The 19,215-nt window shown below is 35.6% G+C and overlaps 1 protein-coding gene across 1 annotated transcript in view; it reads right to left on the bottom strand.

The window, feature by feature from the left end:
* LOC112457938 (sodium channel protein Nach-like) overlaps positions 1-8,024 on the bottom strand; it is a 77,942-nt gene extending 69,918 nt beyond the window's left edge. The window contains exon 1 of the mRNA XM_025021273.1: positions 7,741-8,024. Within this exon, the coding sequence (XP_024877041.1) occupies positions 7,741-7,948 (208 nt within the window). The 5' untranslated portion in view covers positions 7,949-8,024. The remainder of the gene's footprint in view (positions 1-7,740) is intronic.
* Between the last annotated feature and the right edge of the window lie 11,191 nt (positions 8,025-19,215).

Raw genomic sequence — 19,215 nt, 5'->3', positions numbered from 1 at the left:
TTAGTACCTAAACTTTACTCCTGTAAAAGGATTTTGCGATCTATGAAGCCGTTTCAAAGAACGAGCTTTGACAGATAGGGGCCCGATTCTCTATCTACAAACGTATGCGTAAACTCTGCTCTAACAGAAAAGCTGCAAGCTTATTGGCTAAAAACTGTGCGATAGCCAATCAGCAGCCTTTCTGTTAGAGCAGTGTTTGCGCATACGTTTCTCGTTAGAGAAGCGGGCCCATGTGGTACAGATATCTCTCGTTAGAAATTTTTACATTTTTTTCAATTATTACTAATTATTTTACAATCCCACCCTTTATTAGTACCTAAACTTTACTCCTGTAAAAGGATTTTGCGATCTATGAAGCCGTTTCAAAGAACGAGCTTTGAGAGATATGTCGTACAGATGCCTCTAGACAAGGACATATATCTTTCGTATTATTCCTTTCTCTCCTATGTATGTAATTTGCATGCACCCATTTATTCCTCTCTCTCTTTCTCTCCCCCTCTCTCATCCCTGTCCCTCTCTCTCTCTTTCTCTTACAAGTATACACTGGGTAGCTACTCTTAGTATGGTAAAATCAGGATTTTCTGGAAGAGTGGTGTTAGGATTCTAGGGTATATTTGAAGAAAGAAAAACGGTAATGTAATTTAGGACAAGAAACTCTATTTATTATAGTTTATATAATGAGTTTATATGAGTTATATATAAGGCCATTTTGACGCCGACGTCGGCGCGTATGGGGGCGCGTATGAGGGCGCGTATCAAATAATATTATGAGCACGAAAAAATATACACGAAGAATTTATTTTGAGAATCAGAAATATTAAAAAAACGCGACAAAGTTTTTTTCCCTCCGAATGAAATTCCAACGTGCGCTTCTAAGGTCAACGCGCATCCTTTGCTAAACGAATGAATTCATATACACGTTTCGCTGCCAGATTTTTATTGACGTGATACAGACGGGTGTACATCTGAGCCTCAATAAAGCGCGAGTTTAATCGTAAATCAATTATGCGAAAGATCTTAGATCTTATATTCGTCAATAAAGTTATAAAATCCGCAAACAATGCAAAAATTTGCGCATAGTCCCTCGTGATCGAATATAAATGCATCGCGTCGCTTCTCTAATGATCGGATAAACACTTTCTCGAAAACGCAACAAAATATTTGCTCCACGAAATAAGCTCGCACAAATCGCATGTGACAAAACTGAAATTTAGCAATTATATGTAAAATCAAAAGCTATAAATTAGTTTTTTTGTTTTGAACAAGAGAAGTTGAGACACGTAGCGATAAAATTGAGTGAATTCCCAACACGATAAAGATAAGTTTAATAATTTTCTTCTACGGCTTTCGTTTCCTTTTTAAGAAATAGAGATGTTAAAAAAAATCAATATAAAGTAATATGTAACAAAAGTTTCTCTTGGTGTAAATTTTCAAAAGGAGGAAAGCAAGTTCGAAAGAATATAATATGATGAATCAACATTTTCTGAATACATATTAGAAACCATTTAATTTTTTCCCTACGCGTTGTGGGAAATATGACGGCTCCGTATAATTGTTAATTACCGCGAGACATATGCTAACGAACCGTCGTAAGCAAATTCCTCGAAACGTTCGCTACAAGAGAAAACGAAAACAATTTTGGGACAAGAACGGAAGCGTTCGTTTGATCGTCATCGTCGTCATCGTCTTCGTTTCCGAAAAGATGTACGTACTCCACTAAGTAAGATAAATCATAATTATTCTTGATATCAGCATTCGCGGCATCCTATAAGTCCCGCTGGATAAAAACTAGATACTTGTAGCATCCGAGTTTGATTTAGTCGGGCAACGTGAATAACACAGTTTCACGTTTGCTCGTCTCTGTGAAAAAAAAACGCGACGATTACCTTTTTCCTTTCTTTTCAAGTCCTATATGTATACTTGTAAACTTATAAATGTATAAAAACGATTAGACAGTAACAGAATACAATTTCTTTATGATTCTCGAAATAATCTTTTTGGATTTCTAAGCACAAGGAAAGACATCTCTTTTGCTTATGTATATATTATTCGACAAATCATGCAATGATACCCTTCATGGAGTGCAGTAACGGCTGTCGCATACTGGCAATGGAAACGAAGACGAGGGCGAAAACGGATAAAAGATTGAAGCGCACTCGGAAGGGAAATGAAAGCACCGCGAGCTTCCTCTTCTCGACGGTCCTTCGACTGTATTCGCGAGGCAACGATACTTTACGCAAATATCCAGTATTCTGTATATACAATCATAATTAGCTAATCATCCGTCGACGAAACATATATCGCTCGCGAACAGCCACTTTGGCGTAAACTGCACGTTATGCGCGTTCTCGCGTATCTCAATCACTATGACAAGCAAATATATATGAAAAAAAAACATTCTTTTTGAAACAGAAATTGAAATAAAAAAAGACATCTTTTGCGAGGTTGCTATTATATGCTTGAAAAATACATATGATATAAAGGCACAAAATAAAAAAAGTATGCAAAATTATTCTTATTGTTAGTACAAAGTAATCGGAGCATGATCCTGGAGACGTCCCATGTCCGTGATATCGTCATCGTGGACGGGGCCTGGAGCCCACAGAAAAAATAATAAAAATAATTTGTATGTGCGTATGCATATGTATGTGCGATTGCGTATGCGTGTGCGTGTGTATGTATATCTATGTTGAATTGCATTACTGGTTTTATGTAATATTATTTACTTTCGACAGTAACAATAAAAAAAATAATATATCATAATATATTTCATTTATATATGTATTTTCGTTTATATTTCCCAACATTTTATCAACGAAATATAATAAATAGAGTTTCTTGTCCTAACTAACATTACCGTTTTTCTTTCTTCAAATTTACCCTAGAATCCTAACACCACACTTCCAAAAAATCCTGATTTTACCATACTAAGTGTACGCTACCCAGTGTACTAAGAAAGAGAGGGACAGAGATGGAGAGAGAGAGAGAGAGAGAGAGAGAAAGAGGAATAAATGGGTGCATGCAAATTACATACATAGGAGAGAAAGGAATAATACGAGAGATATCTGTCCTTGTCTAACGAGGCATCTGTACGACATATATCTGTCAAAGTTCGTTCTTTGAAACGGCTTTATAGATCGCAAAATTTTTTTACAGGAGTAAAGTATAGGTACTAATGAAGAGTTGTTCTTTCCATGTGTTCCCTAAGTTACATAACAGTTACAAACTGGTTTACTGGGATTATGTTATAATAATTAAGATTTTTATTCAGTTTTGTTATTTATACTGTTCATCAGCTGCCGTTACCCTCTACTCTGATGCTAAGACTGAGGTATATTTTTCTATATAAAGACAGAATAAAATTAGTTATTAAATCAATACTATATATTTAATATCTATTGCATTTGTTATAAAAGTTATTATTTTACCCCATCAAGAATGGATAGATCCTTTGAAAGAGTTTTACATCATTCATTTACATTACAAGAAAAAAATTATTAGAGGTGCAAGAGATGCAGTAAATTGTCAAGTCTAATAAGTACCCGCGTCAATATACTATGTATACTAATTCACATTCTCAATTATGCTACTGTTATTATTTGTCATCAGACAATTATAAACATACACATAATGATTAGATACATATTATATATATATACGCACATGTGTGCATAAGAATATATATAATTTATAAAAAGCGGGTGCTTATCAGCCTTGATACGTTACTGCCTTCTGCTACAGACGGCCAGAAAGCATTTTTCAGGTTCAGGCCGTATTGCTAAAGAATCCAAGACGCGGCAACGCCGCGCGGCGTTGCCGCGTCTATAGCATATGTCTCTCTACCGTGCGTCCGTGTGAGCAATTCAGTGGTGTGTGTACGTGTACGGACATACACCACTTCATAGAATCTGAAATAAGTTGGTAACACTGAAACCGGAGTTTCGCGTTGTCACCACGCGAGGTCTCCAATATCAGTTCGGCCTTTGCTTTAGTTGACAGAGTTGACATTACCGACGTCGAGGAAGTTCGGCCTTAGCTTTAGCATCCCCTTAAGGTTTAGGTAAGTTGTGGGTTTAATCCTCAATGATAAGTATATTGGGAGTTTATTCTCAATGATAAAGGCTATTGCACGTAACAAAGTTTTAGTTTTAATCGTAAGGCCGTTAGAAAATAGACCAATCACACTCGATTATTCTACAAGTGCGAGAAGAATAATCGACTGTGATTGGTCTATTTTCTTACGGCCTTACGATTAAAACTAAAACTTTGTTACGTGCAATGGCCTTAAGTGTAGGTTGGGGATTAAGCCTCAATGTTTAGTGTATGTTGGAAATTGATCCTCATTGTTAGATGTTGGTTTGGTGTTAACAGGGTGTTAACCTTTAATGTTCTATGTCGATTTAATCAGTGTCGCCATGATCCCTTTATCGTTGGGTGTCATTTAAATGTTATTGTGTTAATCTTCGTTAAGTGTCAATTGACGGCTTGGTTTATTGGAAAAGTGTTTCAAATAAAAATTGAAAGGTTTGAAGAAGGCCAATAGACGATCTTATTGAATTTTGGATCCAGGGCCTGTATTGAGCCCAATAGGGCCTAACAATAAGTCAAATTTTTTAAATAAAAACTTCTATTTTTTTATTGTACCATCTTTCTCTATTAATTAATTTGAACAACTTTTGTTTGAAAAATTCTTTTATTTGCAATACTTTTTGAGATATTCAAGGAAAAATTTGTAACTTTTTCAATATTTAACTTGTGATATCTTGATGATTGTTTGCCAGAGAAAAAAATGGTACAAAGGACTTTTTAACTTTCAAATGATGGTTAACCTTCACTTGGCGGTCCGAAATCGCACCCAACTTTAAAGGTTTTTCTATGGTGTTTTTTTAACACCAAAAGTTGGGTGTATTTTTCCATAAGGGGACATAAGCATTTTCGATGGTAAATAGTATATTGTACAACTAGTGGGAAAAGTGGTCGATTCTGAATGAGTGTGAAGTTGGTTGCACGAGCGAAGCGAGTGCGACCATCACTACACTCATTTGGGCTCGACCACTCTTCCCATGAGTTGTTCATACTATTTTTCTTAACAAGAGCGTGAAACAGGCCGCTTTTCGCGCTTGTTTTACAATTTTATTTCTCTACTAGTTAAGAAATGGCTCCATTTCTCAACGCTTACGTCATTTATTGCGAAATGGATCGTTTTGCTCACTCAAAACAAGTGCGAAAAGCGGCCCATTTCACGCTCGCGTTAGGAAATAATATATTTTCCAACTAATGGGAAAAGTGGTCGATTCTGAATGAGTGTGAAATTGGTCGAGCGAAGCGAGTGCGACTATCACACTTATTTGGGCTTGACCACTCTTTCCACGAGTTGTTCATACTATTTTTTCTAACAAGAGCGTGAAACAGGCCGCTTTTCGCGCTTGTTTTACAATTTCATTTCTCCACTAGTTGAGAAATAGCTCCATTTTTCAACTAGTGAAGAAATAGATCGTTTTGCCCACTCAAAACAAGCGCAAAAAGCGGCCCATTTCACGCTCGCGTTAGAAAAAAGTAATTTTTCTGATCTCTCGAAAATTTTTACTCATTCATCGAACTCTTACATCGAGCTTACTCTTGCGAATCTACAGGTAAGTGATTTTGATGGAAGATTTAATGCTTTAGACGAATCCGATAATTGTTTTTGCATATTTTCAAAATTTTCATGTTTTTGGGGTGACAAAAGTGAAAAACGATGTCCGGGGCAAAATCGACACCACGCCGTTTTATCGGCTCCCAATAACAAACAATGCTTGTCATGCAGCTATGTAGCCCATGACAAATGTGTGCGCACGTCTCCAGATCGAATTGTGTCGATCAGGCAAAGTGTCGAGTTTACCCCGGCATTTTTTAATTTGAAAATTTGTCTTTGCGTCACTTTTCTTTTCCTGGAGGCAAAACTAAGCGACGTACAGTAAAAGTTCCTTAAGCAATTTTGTACCTAAAGGAACACTCTTTAAATGTGTAGGGGAGCTCGGGGTTAAATGTTCCGGGGTAAGTTGTTCCAATGGTCTTAACTCTAAAATAAAAAGAGGAAGCGATATGCTTGAAGCATATTTCGATGCGTTCGCCGATTACGCCACCGTGTCGGCCATTTTAGTAGCGTCCTTGCCAACCGTTACTTATAAGCAAGGAGTTAGTCGCGCACCAAGTAAGTAAATATTTTCTGATTGTTATGTTTTAGTTTATTTTGATTATTTAATGTTATAAATATTAAATGGATTGTGTTATGGGTTGAATACTATCTAACAACATTACGTAGCAGCGTTTATTAACCTACTTCAATAAATAAATAGAAAATGTTATCAAATTGATACATGTGTCAATTGGGATTAGTTGTTACCGTGACTTGGGGCATATTGTTACCCCGTCTTAAATAAGATGCTCGTCTATATCAATTCTTACTTTGTTTTAGGATGCGAACTTACAAAAGAAAGACTGAGGGCTACTTCGACCAAGCTCCGATTAACTTAATCATTGATTAGTCCATTGGAAATGACAAATCACATTTGTCAATCTGCTTTGTGAGCAAATGCGATTGGTCATTTTCAATGGACTAATCAATGATTAAGTTAATCGGTGCTTGGTCAAAGTAGCCCTGAAAGGGGCGCCACTTTCGTCGAACTCATGCATAAAGCTGCTGAATCTGTTATTAAAGAAACTGGTCTCACGAAGTACAAAGATTTAGTATAAAGCAGATTGATGGGTTATTGTTATAGATGTGATCTATCGCAAAGATAATGTTTATGATTGTTGACTTCTTAATAGTTGAAGATTATTAAAATTATTAAGATTATTAAGATTATTAAGATTATTTTGTTATACTTTAGAATTAAAAAAAAATACATGTGTATTAAACACTGCCTTAATAAAATTTACCTATGAAAACAATTCTTTTGCTTTATTCAATTCAAAAGTAGAATATTTTTTAAAAGGCAATAATTTTTTTCTTAGTAACAACTTACGCCACAACGGGGCAAGAAGTTCCTCTCCGACCTGTCACAAATAAATGACTTTCTACGAGAAACCTATAATAATATAAAACAAATAACTTTAAAACCTTAAACTAGAATAATTTTAACAATGAATAAGTCGATATGAAAATTTTTTATGTTGTTTTAAGATCGGAACTTCTAGCCCCGGTCTTCCCTACAATTAAAATTTTTAATAAATTGTTGAAAATTGCCTTTTTTGAAAAAATCATGTCGAGTTTGCCCTGGGGGTCGATTCTGTATCTTGGGACGAGGTGAAAATTACAAAAGTGAGGAAATTCAATAGAGAATCTACAATTTTATTTGTCAAAATCTAGTAAATTTGTTTACTTTTGTAATTTTCACCTCGTCTCTCAAAATACAGAATCGACCTCCTGATCTCCTCTATATAGAAGCGGTCTAATAGTATAGAGAAGTCTGTCGCTACATCATTTGACAGATACATACTTCAGGACAATTGACGATGTCCGAAAATGCTTTGATATCTTTATTCGCAAACTACTCGAAAAATAACATTCAGATCATCGATAAAACTGGAAAATATTTCGATTTTAACTCTTTTATTTCTTTATTAAATAAAGTTTTTAATTTATCCAAAAATTAGACAAAATTTATATTTAATAAAAAATTATTTTTTTCTACGCGAGCAATAGTTATCGAACAATAAAATTATCTATTCCTGCATTTACATAATTTGCTTACTTACTGTTTTGTGGAAAGTAATATGGGATGCAACCACATTTTGCTCTTGTAATGCTAGCCCGACATTCTGCAAGGCAATTGTGATATGAGTATTCAATGAAAGTTAAATTTCTCTCTTTGACATTTGCATATAACACTTTGTCAGCCTCATCGCTAAATATGCATTTCCGCGTAGAAATTGTCAAATCCTTCACTTCGGGTTTTGAATACATTTCCGCGGGATCGATGCTTACAAAATGTTGACTGTTTAATCTTACTAATTGAATTTCGGCATTAAAATCTGGATAATCAAATGAGTGGTGTGTCATGACCTATAACAATGTATAAGATATTTAATTATTAAACTATAAAAAAATAATTTCGCAAGTACATAAAATATAAAAAGGTACTTAATGAAATTTTTTACCGATTTTTTAATAATAATACAGTACGTGAGTTAGATTGTTTCATTAGTAAAGGACTTCGCACAACTCTTATGGAAATTAGATTTCGGTAAAATTGGCTGAAACTTTGGAAATAAATATAGTTTATGTGATGCTGATCAAGAGTCACAAGATTTGCTTGCGTGTCGCGTAACGCAAGATTCTCACGTAAGGCGTAAGACGCTACGGCAATGTTCGCGCGCTGGCCCTTACGCGGCGATAATTGTGACGATACATGGGGTATTTACAAGTTAGGGCCGTGGCACATAAAAAAACTTAAGCAATAAAACTTAAGCAGTAAGGAAATTAACGGTATGGATTCGGTACCGCTTAGAGTCGTGCCTTAAGTTCTTGACTATGATTAGCTGATTTGGTTACTGCTTCAGTTTTAATGCTTAAGTTTTTCTATGTGCCACGGCCTTTACGCGACTTTTTCTACGGACAGTGTTTAAGGATGTATTACGTATATCTTTCCAGCAAAAAGCATAGTAATCTGAGAAATCTAATATACACTCCTCACAAAAATTAAAGGAACACTTAAATTTTCTTAAAAACTAAGCAAAATTTGAGCAACTGTATCTTCGTTAAAAATGAGTGAAATTTAAGTTTTAAAAAAGGGTTTTAAAGGACGAAATCTCTACTTTCAGAAGATCACTATTTTCTTTTAGTTTTTGTGAGTTTGATAATTTTTACATATAGAAAACCACGAGCTGGACAAAATGGGAAATTATCTTCTCACTTTGTGGGCCTGTCACGTGCCCAAAAAAATCCTGCGAAATTTTTTAATTTTTCAATATGAAAGCTCAAAGTTTTCTCTACAAAATCTTTTTTCGAAAATGTTTCTACGATTTTTTGTTACTGAGTTATCGCTGATTGAATAAGAAATGAGCATTTTGACTTTGATTCTCATAACTCCGTTGAAAATCATCGTACCGCAATTCGCAAAATGGATTCTTAAAGCTAAAACTTTGCTCTATCAAGTGGTATAATCGCCAATTTTTTCATAAAGATTTTTGGATACATTACAAGTGAGTAAAAATATCGTAAAAATTTGCAATTTTTTACTTTCTTATTTAGATCCAAAAAACAATTGTGCAGAACAAAAATAAAAATTTATTCTTTACGTTTTTTTGTACTTTTAAGTACCCTACATTTAAAAAAAATTTGCCGAATAGCTATGAGATTTTCTTCATGGTGGCCACTATGGTCTTACAGGGCAAAACGTACAAAAAATTGTGAAATTGCTTAATTTCAGTGAAAATCAAGGGAAAAAATTAAAAATAACGTTTGGCGAACGTTAAAAAACAGTTTTCAATTACGCTGACAATACATTGAAGATGAGTAAGTGTCAGCATAAGCTAAAAAGACCTTTTTTTATAAGAAATTAATGTTTTGTGTTTTCAAAATTTGAAAAAATACCGCCGGCATTAGCGTTACCCAAAACGTACCACGAGGAGGTTGCCCGGTCGGATTTACGCTTTGTTATGCGCACGCGCGCGCGCGCGCGTGTGTGTATGTGTGTCATTCAACTGAGACCCCGCGACTCGTCACTTTCGCAGTATTTTATGACTCCAAACTCATTCATGACTGTGTGCGTGTGTATGCGCGTGCGTGTGTGTGTGTATATGTGTGTGTGCGTGCGTGCGTACATGCGTGCGTGTGTGGGTGAATGGATGGATGGTCGTAGGTCGCTAGTTGAGGGATTTGCTGCCAAGTTTCCTGAAGGGCTCTGGCAAGCAAAGCCAAATCGGGAATATTATGATAATTTTCGCGCAATCTTCGCTCTAACATGTCCCAAATATGCTCGATTAGATTCAAATCGGGACTCATTGGCGGATGCAATAGAGTCTCGATTTGATGATCCCTCAGAAACTGCTGAGTATAAAAAGCCGTGTGCGGTCGTGCGTTGTCGTGTAATAGACGAAACCTCTGACCGATTCGATTTCTCATAGGTAGAACGTAAGGTTGCAATATCTCATGGACATATCGTCTAGAAGTCAATCCTGGTGGAGGGATAGTTATTAAAGGTGTCCGTGAAAATCGAGATATTCCTGCCCACACCATTACAGAACCACCATGAAAAGCTCGAATTGGTCTGCTACAATCATTCAAATAGCGCTCCCCTCGACGCCGCCAAACACGGATTCGTCTGTCATTTCCAAATAGGCAAAATCTAGACTCGTCCGTAAACAGTACAGAGTCCCATTGCCTTTGTCGTCTATTAATTAACAAATATGCATAATTTAATCGTAGGCGACGATGACGGCGGGTAAGATACGGAACAGTAAGACACGCACACAGTCATGAATGAGTTTGGAGTCATAAAATACTGCGAAAGTGACGAGTCGCGGGGTCTCAGTTGAATGACACACATACACACACGCGCGCACGCGTGCGCATAACGAAGCGTAAATCCGACCGGGCAACCTCCTCGTGGTACGCTTTGGGTAACGCTAATGCCGGCGGTATTTTTTCAAATTTTGAAAACAAAACATTAATTTCTTATAAAAAAAGGTCTTTTTAGCTTATGCTGACACTTACTCATCTTCAATGTATTGTCAGCGTAATTGAAAACTGTTTTTTAACGTTCGCCAAACGTTATTTTTAATTTTTTCCCTTGATTTTCACTGAAATTAAGCAATTTCACAATTTTTTGTACGTTTTGCCCTGTAAAACTATAGTGGCCACCATGAAGAAAATCTCATAGCTATTCGGCAAATTTTTTTTAAATGTAAGGTACTTAAAAGTACAAAAAAACGTAAAGAATAAATTTTTATTTTTGTTCTGCACAATTGTTTTTTGGATCTAAATAAGAAAGTAAAAAATTGTAAATTTTTACGATATTTTTACTCACTTGTAATGTTTCCAAAAATTTTTATGAAAAAATTGGCGATTATACCACTTGATAGAGCAAAGTTTTAGCTTTAAGAATCCATTTTGCGAATTGCGGAACGATGATTTTTAACGGAGTTATGAGCAATCAAAGTCAAAATGCTCATTTCTTATTCAATCAGCGATAACTCAGTAACAAAAAAATCGTAGAAACATTTTCGAAAAAAGATTTTGTAGAGAAAACTTTAAGCTTTCACATTAAAAAATAAAAAAATTTCGCAGGATTTTTTTGGGCACGTGACAGGCCCACAAAATGAGAAGAAAATTTCCCATTTTGTCCAGCTCGTGGTTTTCTATATGTAAAAATTACCAAACTCACAGAAACTAAAAGAAAATAGTGATCTTCTGAAAGTAGAGATTTCGTCCTTTAAAACCCTTTTTTAAAACTTAAATTTCGTTCATTTTTAACGAAAATACAGCTGCTCAAATTTTGCCTAGTTTTTAAGAAAATTTAAGTGTTCCTTTAATTTTTGTAAAGAGTGTATATCGGTTGTATGCATTCTTTGACGGTTGACTATTATTGCATATCATAACAAGGACATTAATATTAGGGGAGACCGGGGCTGAAACGTCTACGGGGGGGGGGTAAATCCGTCAAATCAAATATCTCGGAACCTGTATATTGTGCGAACTCGCTATTAACATTGTAAACGCTGCTTATGGTACCCATGTGACCAACGGAGTTTCGGCAGGTTACCTGCCGTGTTATGATTTTTACGAGAGCAAACGTGTTTTTGGAAGGTGAAATTGAAATTTTCTGTGCGTGGAAATTTTGTAATATCTGCAATAATATTTGTTCTTCAAATCTCGAGGTACGTGATTATAAAGAGTAATGCATGCTGAACACGAATCCAGTGTAGTTTTTTCATTATCGTTGATGTCTAATATTTCGTGGGCGATCAAACCTGAAACTTGTGTTTGGGGCTAATCCGTCAATAAGCACCCGGGGCTAATCCGGCAGTCTCATCACTGTGGCGCGCCGGGCGCACGACTTCAGCTCACGGCGATTTCAGGTTTCCCTCGAGGGTGATTCTGTCTTCCCTTGCACGTGCATCAGTTTGTATAGGAGGGAAATGGTACACACATATCGTTGCAAAACGACTCCCATCGACAAGGAGCAAATCAAGAAGGCAGTTTTTGCGGTGAGAAAAGATAAAATGAGCGCTTACGCAGCCGCAAAACAATTCGATATCCGGAGAACCACGTTGAACGACTGGTTGAAGAAGAAAAACGATGAGAGCAGTGGGCGTAAATCGAAATCAAGGAAGCAGCAGCGGTCGGATTCTGACGAAGACTTGGATAATACGTGCTGCGTGTACTCAGAAAAATTGACAATAAACAGAACATATGGGAAACAGTGCATTGCGTGCGAGCGTAGGGCACACAACACATGCGTGCGCTTGTCAGGATCTGTATTCACGTGCTTAAATTGTTTTATGGAATAGGTACAACAATTATTTTTTAATGTTTTGCATAAAAATGTTAAATAAATTTATATATTTTTCTTTTAAAAAACAATTATTAAAATGTATCCTATCATTTTTCAGGATTAGATGTACGTATGTGTTGAAAATGCAGTGTGACGGATTTGCCCCGGGGGGTGACAGTTTAGCCCCGGTATTTTTGAGATTTCAATTTTTCCACCGTTGTCGTTTTTGCTCTATACCGGTTAAACAAAGCGACGTAGACAAAACTTTCCTATATAAATTTTGTAGCTAAAGGTTCACTCTTTACAGTGATATACTAATACCACATTTAAGGTGGTTCATGTAGTACTTGCAAGTCAAATAGGCAACTATTCTTATTAGTGATAAACAAGTGTGATTTTTGTCCGTAAAAATCAGCATATAATTAGATTTATTATTTATGACACCTTTAATGTTATACGACCTTCACGTAATTAAAATATTGAGACGTAAAGTCACATCTTTTACTAGAGTTGTGAGCCGTGTGAATATGATGCATGTTAAAATTATTTGGACATTTTATAACCTCATTATATTGAAACTTGTATTGATCTTAATGCAACTTAATTTTAATTCAGAAATAGACGAATATTTTTATTTCACCTTTTGCTTTATTCAGCGTCCAGAACATGGTAAACGTTGAATGTTTTGAGATATGCGCTATACTCATCAGCTGACACATGCGACGTTGCCAAGCTGCCGCTAATGCCGCTCGAGTCCAGCCGTCAGTTCCGTGTTGTCAATTTAGTCAATCGAAAATTACGTTTTATTATTATATGGTTCGGTCAATGAACTCGGGCTTCGTCCAGTATCTTGCAAAATGTTTATTGCATCGTTTCGTCAGTTTTTAGTTCGTTCATCTGTTTTTGAAGTATTGTATATAATTTTTGCAGCATAAGCACTTTAGCCTCGTTTTTCGCAAGAGGGGCTACCCCCCCGCGTTAAATTGGCAAAATTTACGGACATATATCTCCGGAACCAATTGGTTAAAAAATCCGAAATTTTACAGACACACTCTAGGAACGTTAATTTTTCATTTCATATCACATTTTCCGCTAACTACATTTGACCTAAATGCATGAACCACCTTAACTAAAATTATTTATTTTGTTGTTAAAAATCGGCTCCGAAAAAAAACTGACGGTTTAGCCCGGGTCTCTCCTACTGATTTGAGTGATTTTAACAATTTTTAATAATTACTGGCAGCGTATTTGTAAATATTCTTAATAGAGGTTCAAAACTTTTGGCTGGAAATCTTGCCTGAATCCATCTGCTAGAAACAAAAATCATACATATATAATCTGGATAAAAACAAAAAGTAACGGTTAAATATAATCAAAAATATCACGCAATAGTATGAAATATTATTATAAAAGGTAAATAAATACGCTGAATACAAAAATAAAAAGAAAAAATATCGAGCGAACAACACAATAAGACGTGGCAACACCTCAATGTTGATATTACTTTCAACTGTTGGCTGCTCTGAACGCCCGACCGGTAGTACCCTTTATAACCGCAATGAAGTTAGCCGGACAACTTCGACTTTATTAATTTTTTTTTTTTTAATCGTTTGTTGGTCGTTTGTTGGTGATTGTTGACCTAATTACAACGTTTGTTGGTTCGTAATTTTTTGTAATTAAAAAAAAATTAGCGTTAAGTTAGCCGGAAAAAACTCATTTTTAATTAAAATACGGTATAATCGATGCGGAATCGTTTGTTGGTCCCGAATAAATTAATTAAAACGTTTGTTGGATCACGGTTTCGCTTAAAAAGGTGAAAAACTGTATGTGCTCCGTCACAGCTCCGTAACCATGCACATGCGCATGCTCTGTGGCCATATGCGCAAAACGAAAAGTACGCGAATTTGAAACGTGTATATAATATACTTATAATGCAAGTTTGTGTCAGTGCTAAAGGAAGTATAAATTAGTCGTTTGTAGGTGATTGTTAGACTAATTTAAACATTTGTTAGTTAATAGGTTTTATGTAAACACGAAAATAATTTTTAGTGTTAATATAGCCGATAAATGTAGAATTCTTTACAGGTTTTGTTTCAAAACGGATTTAATTGATGTGGAATCGTTTGTTGGTCCCGAATAAACTAATTTAAACGTTTATTGGATCACGGTTTCGCTTAAAAAAGCGAAAAACTGTATATCGGCTTGCTGCCGGGTAGAATATGTAGTGTGAGTTGGCCGGGAAAATATGTTTCGGCCCATATTTCGAAAGTACTTTTGTCGATAAATGCACACATTTAGCATATAGTTCACGTACTATAAAATCAGAAATAAATGCGCGCATTTATGATAAGAGTGAATTCAGAATATTACTACGTTTACGCGAGCGTTACTTCTGTAGTAACTTATGATAATTTCTCCGCGTAAACGGGGTTGTGTGGTCGTTTACGCGGAGTGAATTATCGTAAGTTACTACAGAAGTAACGTTTGCGTAAACGTAGTATATGGGCTATAGATCGAGTAGATATACATACCGGTTGTATTTGATATTTGGACAAAGCGCATCAGCAGAGGTGCAGAATTGGATTTCACGTTCAGTAATATTGTTTTTTACTGACTGAATCAATATATAAATTCAAGGAAAAGCCAATTTCTACATTGCGCGAATATAGAATGTGGTCTGATTTTGTCTAAAATCGCAAAGCATCTTCAGAAATATTTGTTCCAAAAATTCCAGCTATTGTCCAGTCATTTTAGACGAAAATATGGCTTCTGTGCAAAAAATTAGAAACTACCCTTTTTTTAATCCCTTTATTTCGTTGTTTTAAATAACATATTAAAAATAAAGAACGATATTGGGTGTGCTAAAAAAGTTATTCAAGGTCAAAGGTTACGAAAATCAGTTTTTTGCGAAAATCTTGTTTTGTATGGCTTGGAGGTCAATTAAGGTGGTTACAAAAAAGAAAGATCATGAAATTCTGTACAAAAATGGTTCTATTTATTTTTTACATACGATTAACCGTTTGTGAAATACAAAGTGACGAATGTGTACATCGAGCGTTGTATCCATTTTCGCACCACCTTTGAGGTAAGATACAAGGCGCGTAAAGCGCCTATAAAAAAAAATTGATTTCAATGCTCATAGACACATTCAAAAACGTCAACATTGCAACAAAACAAGCTCGTGATGATGCAGATGTGTTAATTATTGAAACAGCAATGGAAGAATCAATCGTTAACACCACTGTCGTAGTAGGCGAGAACATTGATCTTTTGGTTCTTCTCATAAGGCATAGTCATTTACAGCAACAATTTTTCATGAAACCAGGCAAGGAAAAGGTCAAGACGCAATTTTATAACTCTTTAAGTTTTGACAAATATCCTCATTGTAAGCAACATATTTTATTGCTACATGCAATAACCGGATGTGATACCACTGCTGCTCTATTTTATAAAAGAAAACTTAAAACAGTGAAAATCTTTGAAAATTTTCCTGATTTATGTCAAGCTGCAGAAGTTTTTCAACAAGAAAATTGCTCTCAACAACTTATATTTGAGAATGGAGTACGGATAATTTTGGCGATGTATGGAGGTCCTAAGTCGGAAACATCTCTTGATAACTATCGATACTTGAGTTTTGCGAAATCGACTACATTCAATACTGCTGTAAAATTACAATCGCTTCCATCTACAACTGCAGCAGCTCAACAACACCTGTACCGTGTATATTATCAGGTCCAAACATGGCTGGGAAAAGATATAGATCCACAACAATGGGGCTGGATCTTAAATAACAATATTTTGGAGTCCATTACAACGTTGTTACCACCTGCGCCGGACAGTATTCTTAATAGTATTTATATTACAAAAATCCTTTGCTGCGACCAAACTGGCTAATATTTATTTAACAAGCACAACGCGTTTCAATCGAGATTCCGGTCCTTCTCAAGTGCGTACAATAAATTAACGCTTGCAAAACACTTCATTATACACAATGTGGCAGCAATGAGTCTACGAACTAAAATACAAAAAAAAGTAAAATAATAAATTAACAAACTAAAATGACGTACGAAGAGTAAACTCAGGAATAAAATAGCAACGCTTACATGTTTTGTGTGTCAAAGGCGATAAAAGATATGCGAGTCATAACATATTTAACAAACGTGAAATTCGGTGGTGCGTTCACTATAGGTGACGACAGACGACTGAGTGAGAAACAAAGGCAGAGGTAACCGAAAGCGCTCACATTAAGTTTATTATTTTGTCATAAATGACAGGAAGGTTATCGGTGTCCTTTTGTAAATTATTGATACTATTTATATATTATATAATACTATTATTGATACTATTTATATATTATATAATACTATTAATAATACGTCCGATAATTATTCCACTGAGTATGATGAGATTGATCCTACTGATCTTTTATTAACAAACACGAGTAAAGATGATAAAGATAACGAAGATGTAGAACTAGAAGAACCTATTGATGAAATAGAAATACATGACATTCATGAAGAAGATGATAAAACGTAATTTTTTTAAATGATAAAGATAAAGATTAAATGAAAAAAAAAAAAAAAAAATAGAAAAAATGAAAAAATAAAAATTAATAATTATTTTTTTTAAATGATCAAGAGACACGGTAGTGTCTCGCGCCAAGTACACGCGGAGCGAGACCGACCGTGACTCTTTTACGCGACGCGACGGGTTGCGAGTACCCGAGATGTTGAGATTTCGATAACGAGTGAACGGATCAAGTTCTAAGTAGGCTTGATCGATAGCTTGGGGTCCAATTAGGGGGGGGGGGTTATAATATTCCGCTCCGTGCCCTACGAGCGGAGATATTGCGACGCAAAGTCCAAACGTAAAAATTTTTTATTAAGATAGGGTAGACCGGGGCACGTTGTCACGCGGGGCACGTTGTCACTTTGGCTTTATTTAAAAAACTAATAACCGGAGGGCAGCACCCGTCATTCCCAAAACGTGTTAGTGTATGCCCATCTTTGGTGTGTTTACAGTCTTGAGATTGCGCCAGCCGTGTTGACGTAAAATCAACTTGAAAGTTTTTTGCGACCGTATATAAGTAAAATTTTATTGTCTAATATTCAACGTACTGGACATGAAGCTTATGTTTTTTCAGAATAGACCTTTATATTATCTTAAAGTATGTACTTTTACCTACCGCGTGCAGTACCTAACCTTACGAATATCTCAAACGTGTCGGACATAAGGCTGTTTGAAGTAAAAAAATGCCCTCGGGGCACGTTGTCACGAATTTGATGGGAATCTATTGCGAATCTTTGGATGACGATAACGAATAAAAATATTTTATGTTTAATCACCGACATGATTATAAAAGAAAAAATGTTTATCAATAAGTTGCGCATTCGAGTGGAATTCTTGCCTATTTAGATTAAGACGAAAACTTCGTGCTTTTTGTACTTTTTTGAAATAAAATAAATGTTTCTGTGAAAGATTTTACTTTTTTACATTGCAGCGCACTATAATACATTGATATTTACGTTGTATACAGTTTGGATTACATTTTGCATGCAATTACATTTGATGTGACAACGTGCCCCGGTCACGGGGCACGTTGTCACAAGCGACCTGTCGTTATTTATTGTTATATAACAACTGTAGAGTAACAATCACACAAAATTCGATACTGTCCAATTGAAGCTGAGGGTTCACTCGAAATTTTGGCATATTAAAGTACTCTTAAATATTGAATGTAAAAAATACAAAAAAATATTGAAAAAAATGTGTGACAACGTGCCCCGGTCTACCCTACTTCTTCTACTTCTAACGCCGACGTCTTATGACATATACATATATATAATCAGAAACGTTACTTTCACTTTTTCGACACTGGCGGCTAGCGGCGTTAGTATCGCAGTGCAGTGCAGTGCAGACAGTGCGTTCGTTTAACGCGCTGTCAGTCAGTTCATCAGTTAACCTATCTCGATCGATTGAGAGACACGGTAGTGCACGGTAGTACGCGCGGAGCGAGACCGACCGTGTGACTCTTTACGCGACGCGACGATTAATTCAAGGTAATTGTTTTATGTAATTATCCTATAATTATCCTATTCTATATATTTTATACATATATATTGACGGCAAGGATTGACGGCAAGGAGCTGATACTGAGATCAATCAAGGAGTTGACTGACGGCAGGAAGCTGATACTGAGATCAAGGAGCCTGTTTACACGAGGCGTTTCTGCCGCGCGATTGCGATCGCGCGTTAACGTTTGGGTGATATATATTGACGGCAGGAAGCTGATGCCGAGGAAATCAATCCCGTTTACGCGCGAAAGAATTATCGTAAGTTATTATTATTGGTTCAACTTATTTTTTATTCTTTTCCAGTTTTAAGAGTTGGAAAAAGATAAAAATGCTCTCTTTTTATTTCATATATAAATTTTACATGTTTTCCTTCTCTTTTTTATTCACTTTTACTATCTGTTGTACTTCAAAATCACTTATCTCTCTTATCTTCCTTCTTTTTACGTCTCCCTTTCCTTTGATGTTACTTAAAATTTGTAACTTTTCCATTTTTACTGTTAGTAAAAAAAACATTAAACATTTAATTAAATTTTATAACTTATTTTTTAAGAGAGTTAACTAATCATTATCTGTATTACTTAGGCGGAGTTGTTGGATGCAATGAGCTCTCAATCGCAGTCGGATACTGAAGAGACTGAAAATACAGGATCTAATTCTACCTA

This window comes from Temnothorax curvispinosus, unplaced genomic scaffold (genome assembly GCF_003070985.1).
Source record: "Temnothorax curvispinosus isolate PA1 unplaced genomic scaffold, ASM307098v1 QBEX01008477.1, whole genome shotgun sequence".
In the NCBI taxonomy this organism is placed as follows: Eukaryota; Metazoa; Arthropoda; class Insecta; order Hymenoptera; family Formicidae; genus Temnothorax; species Temnothorax curvispinosus.
Note: the sequence above shows the minus strand (reverse complement) of the source record. Positions and strands in the feature narration are given on the sequence as shown.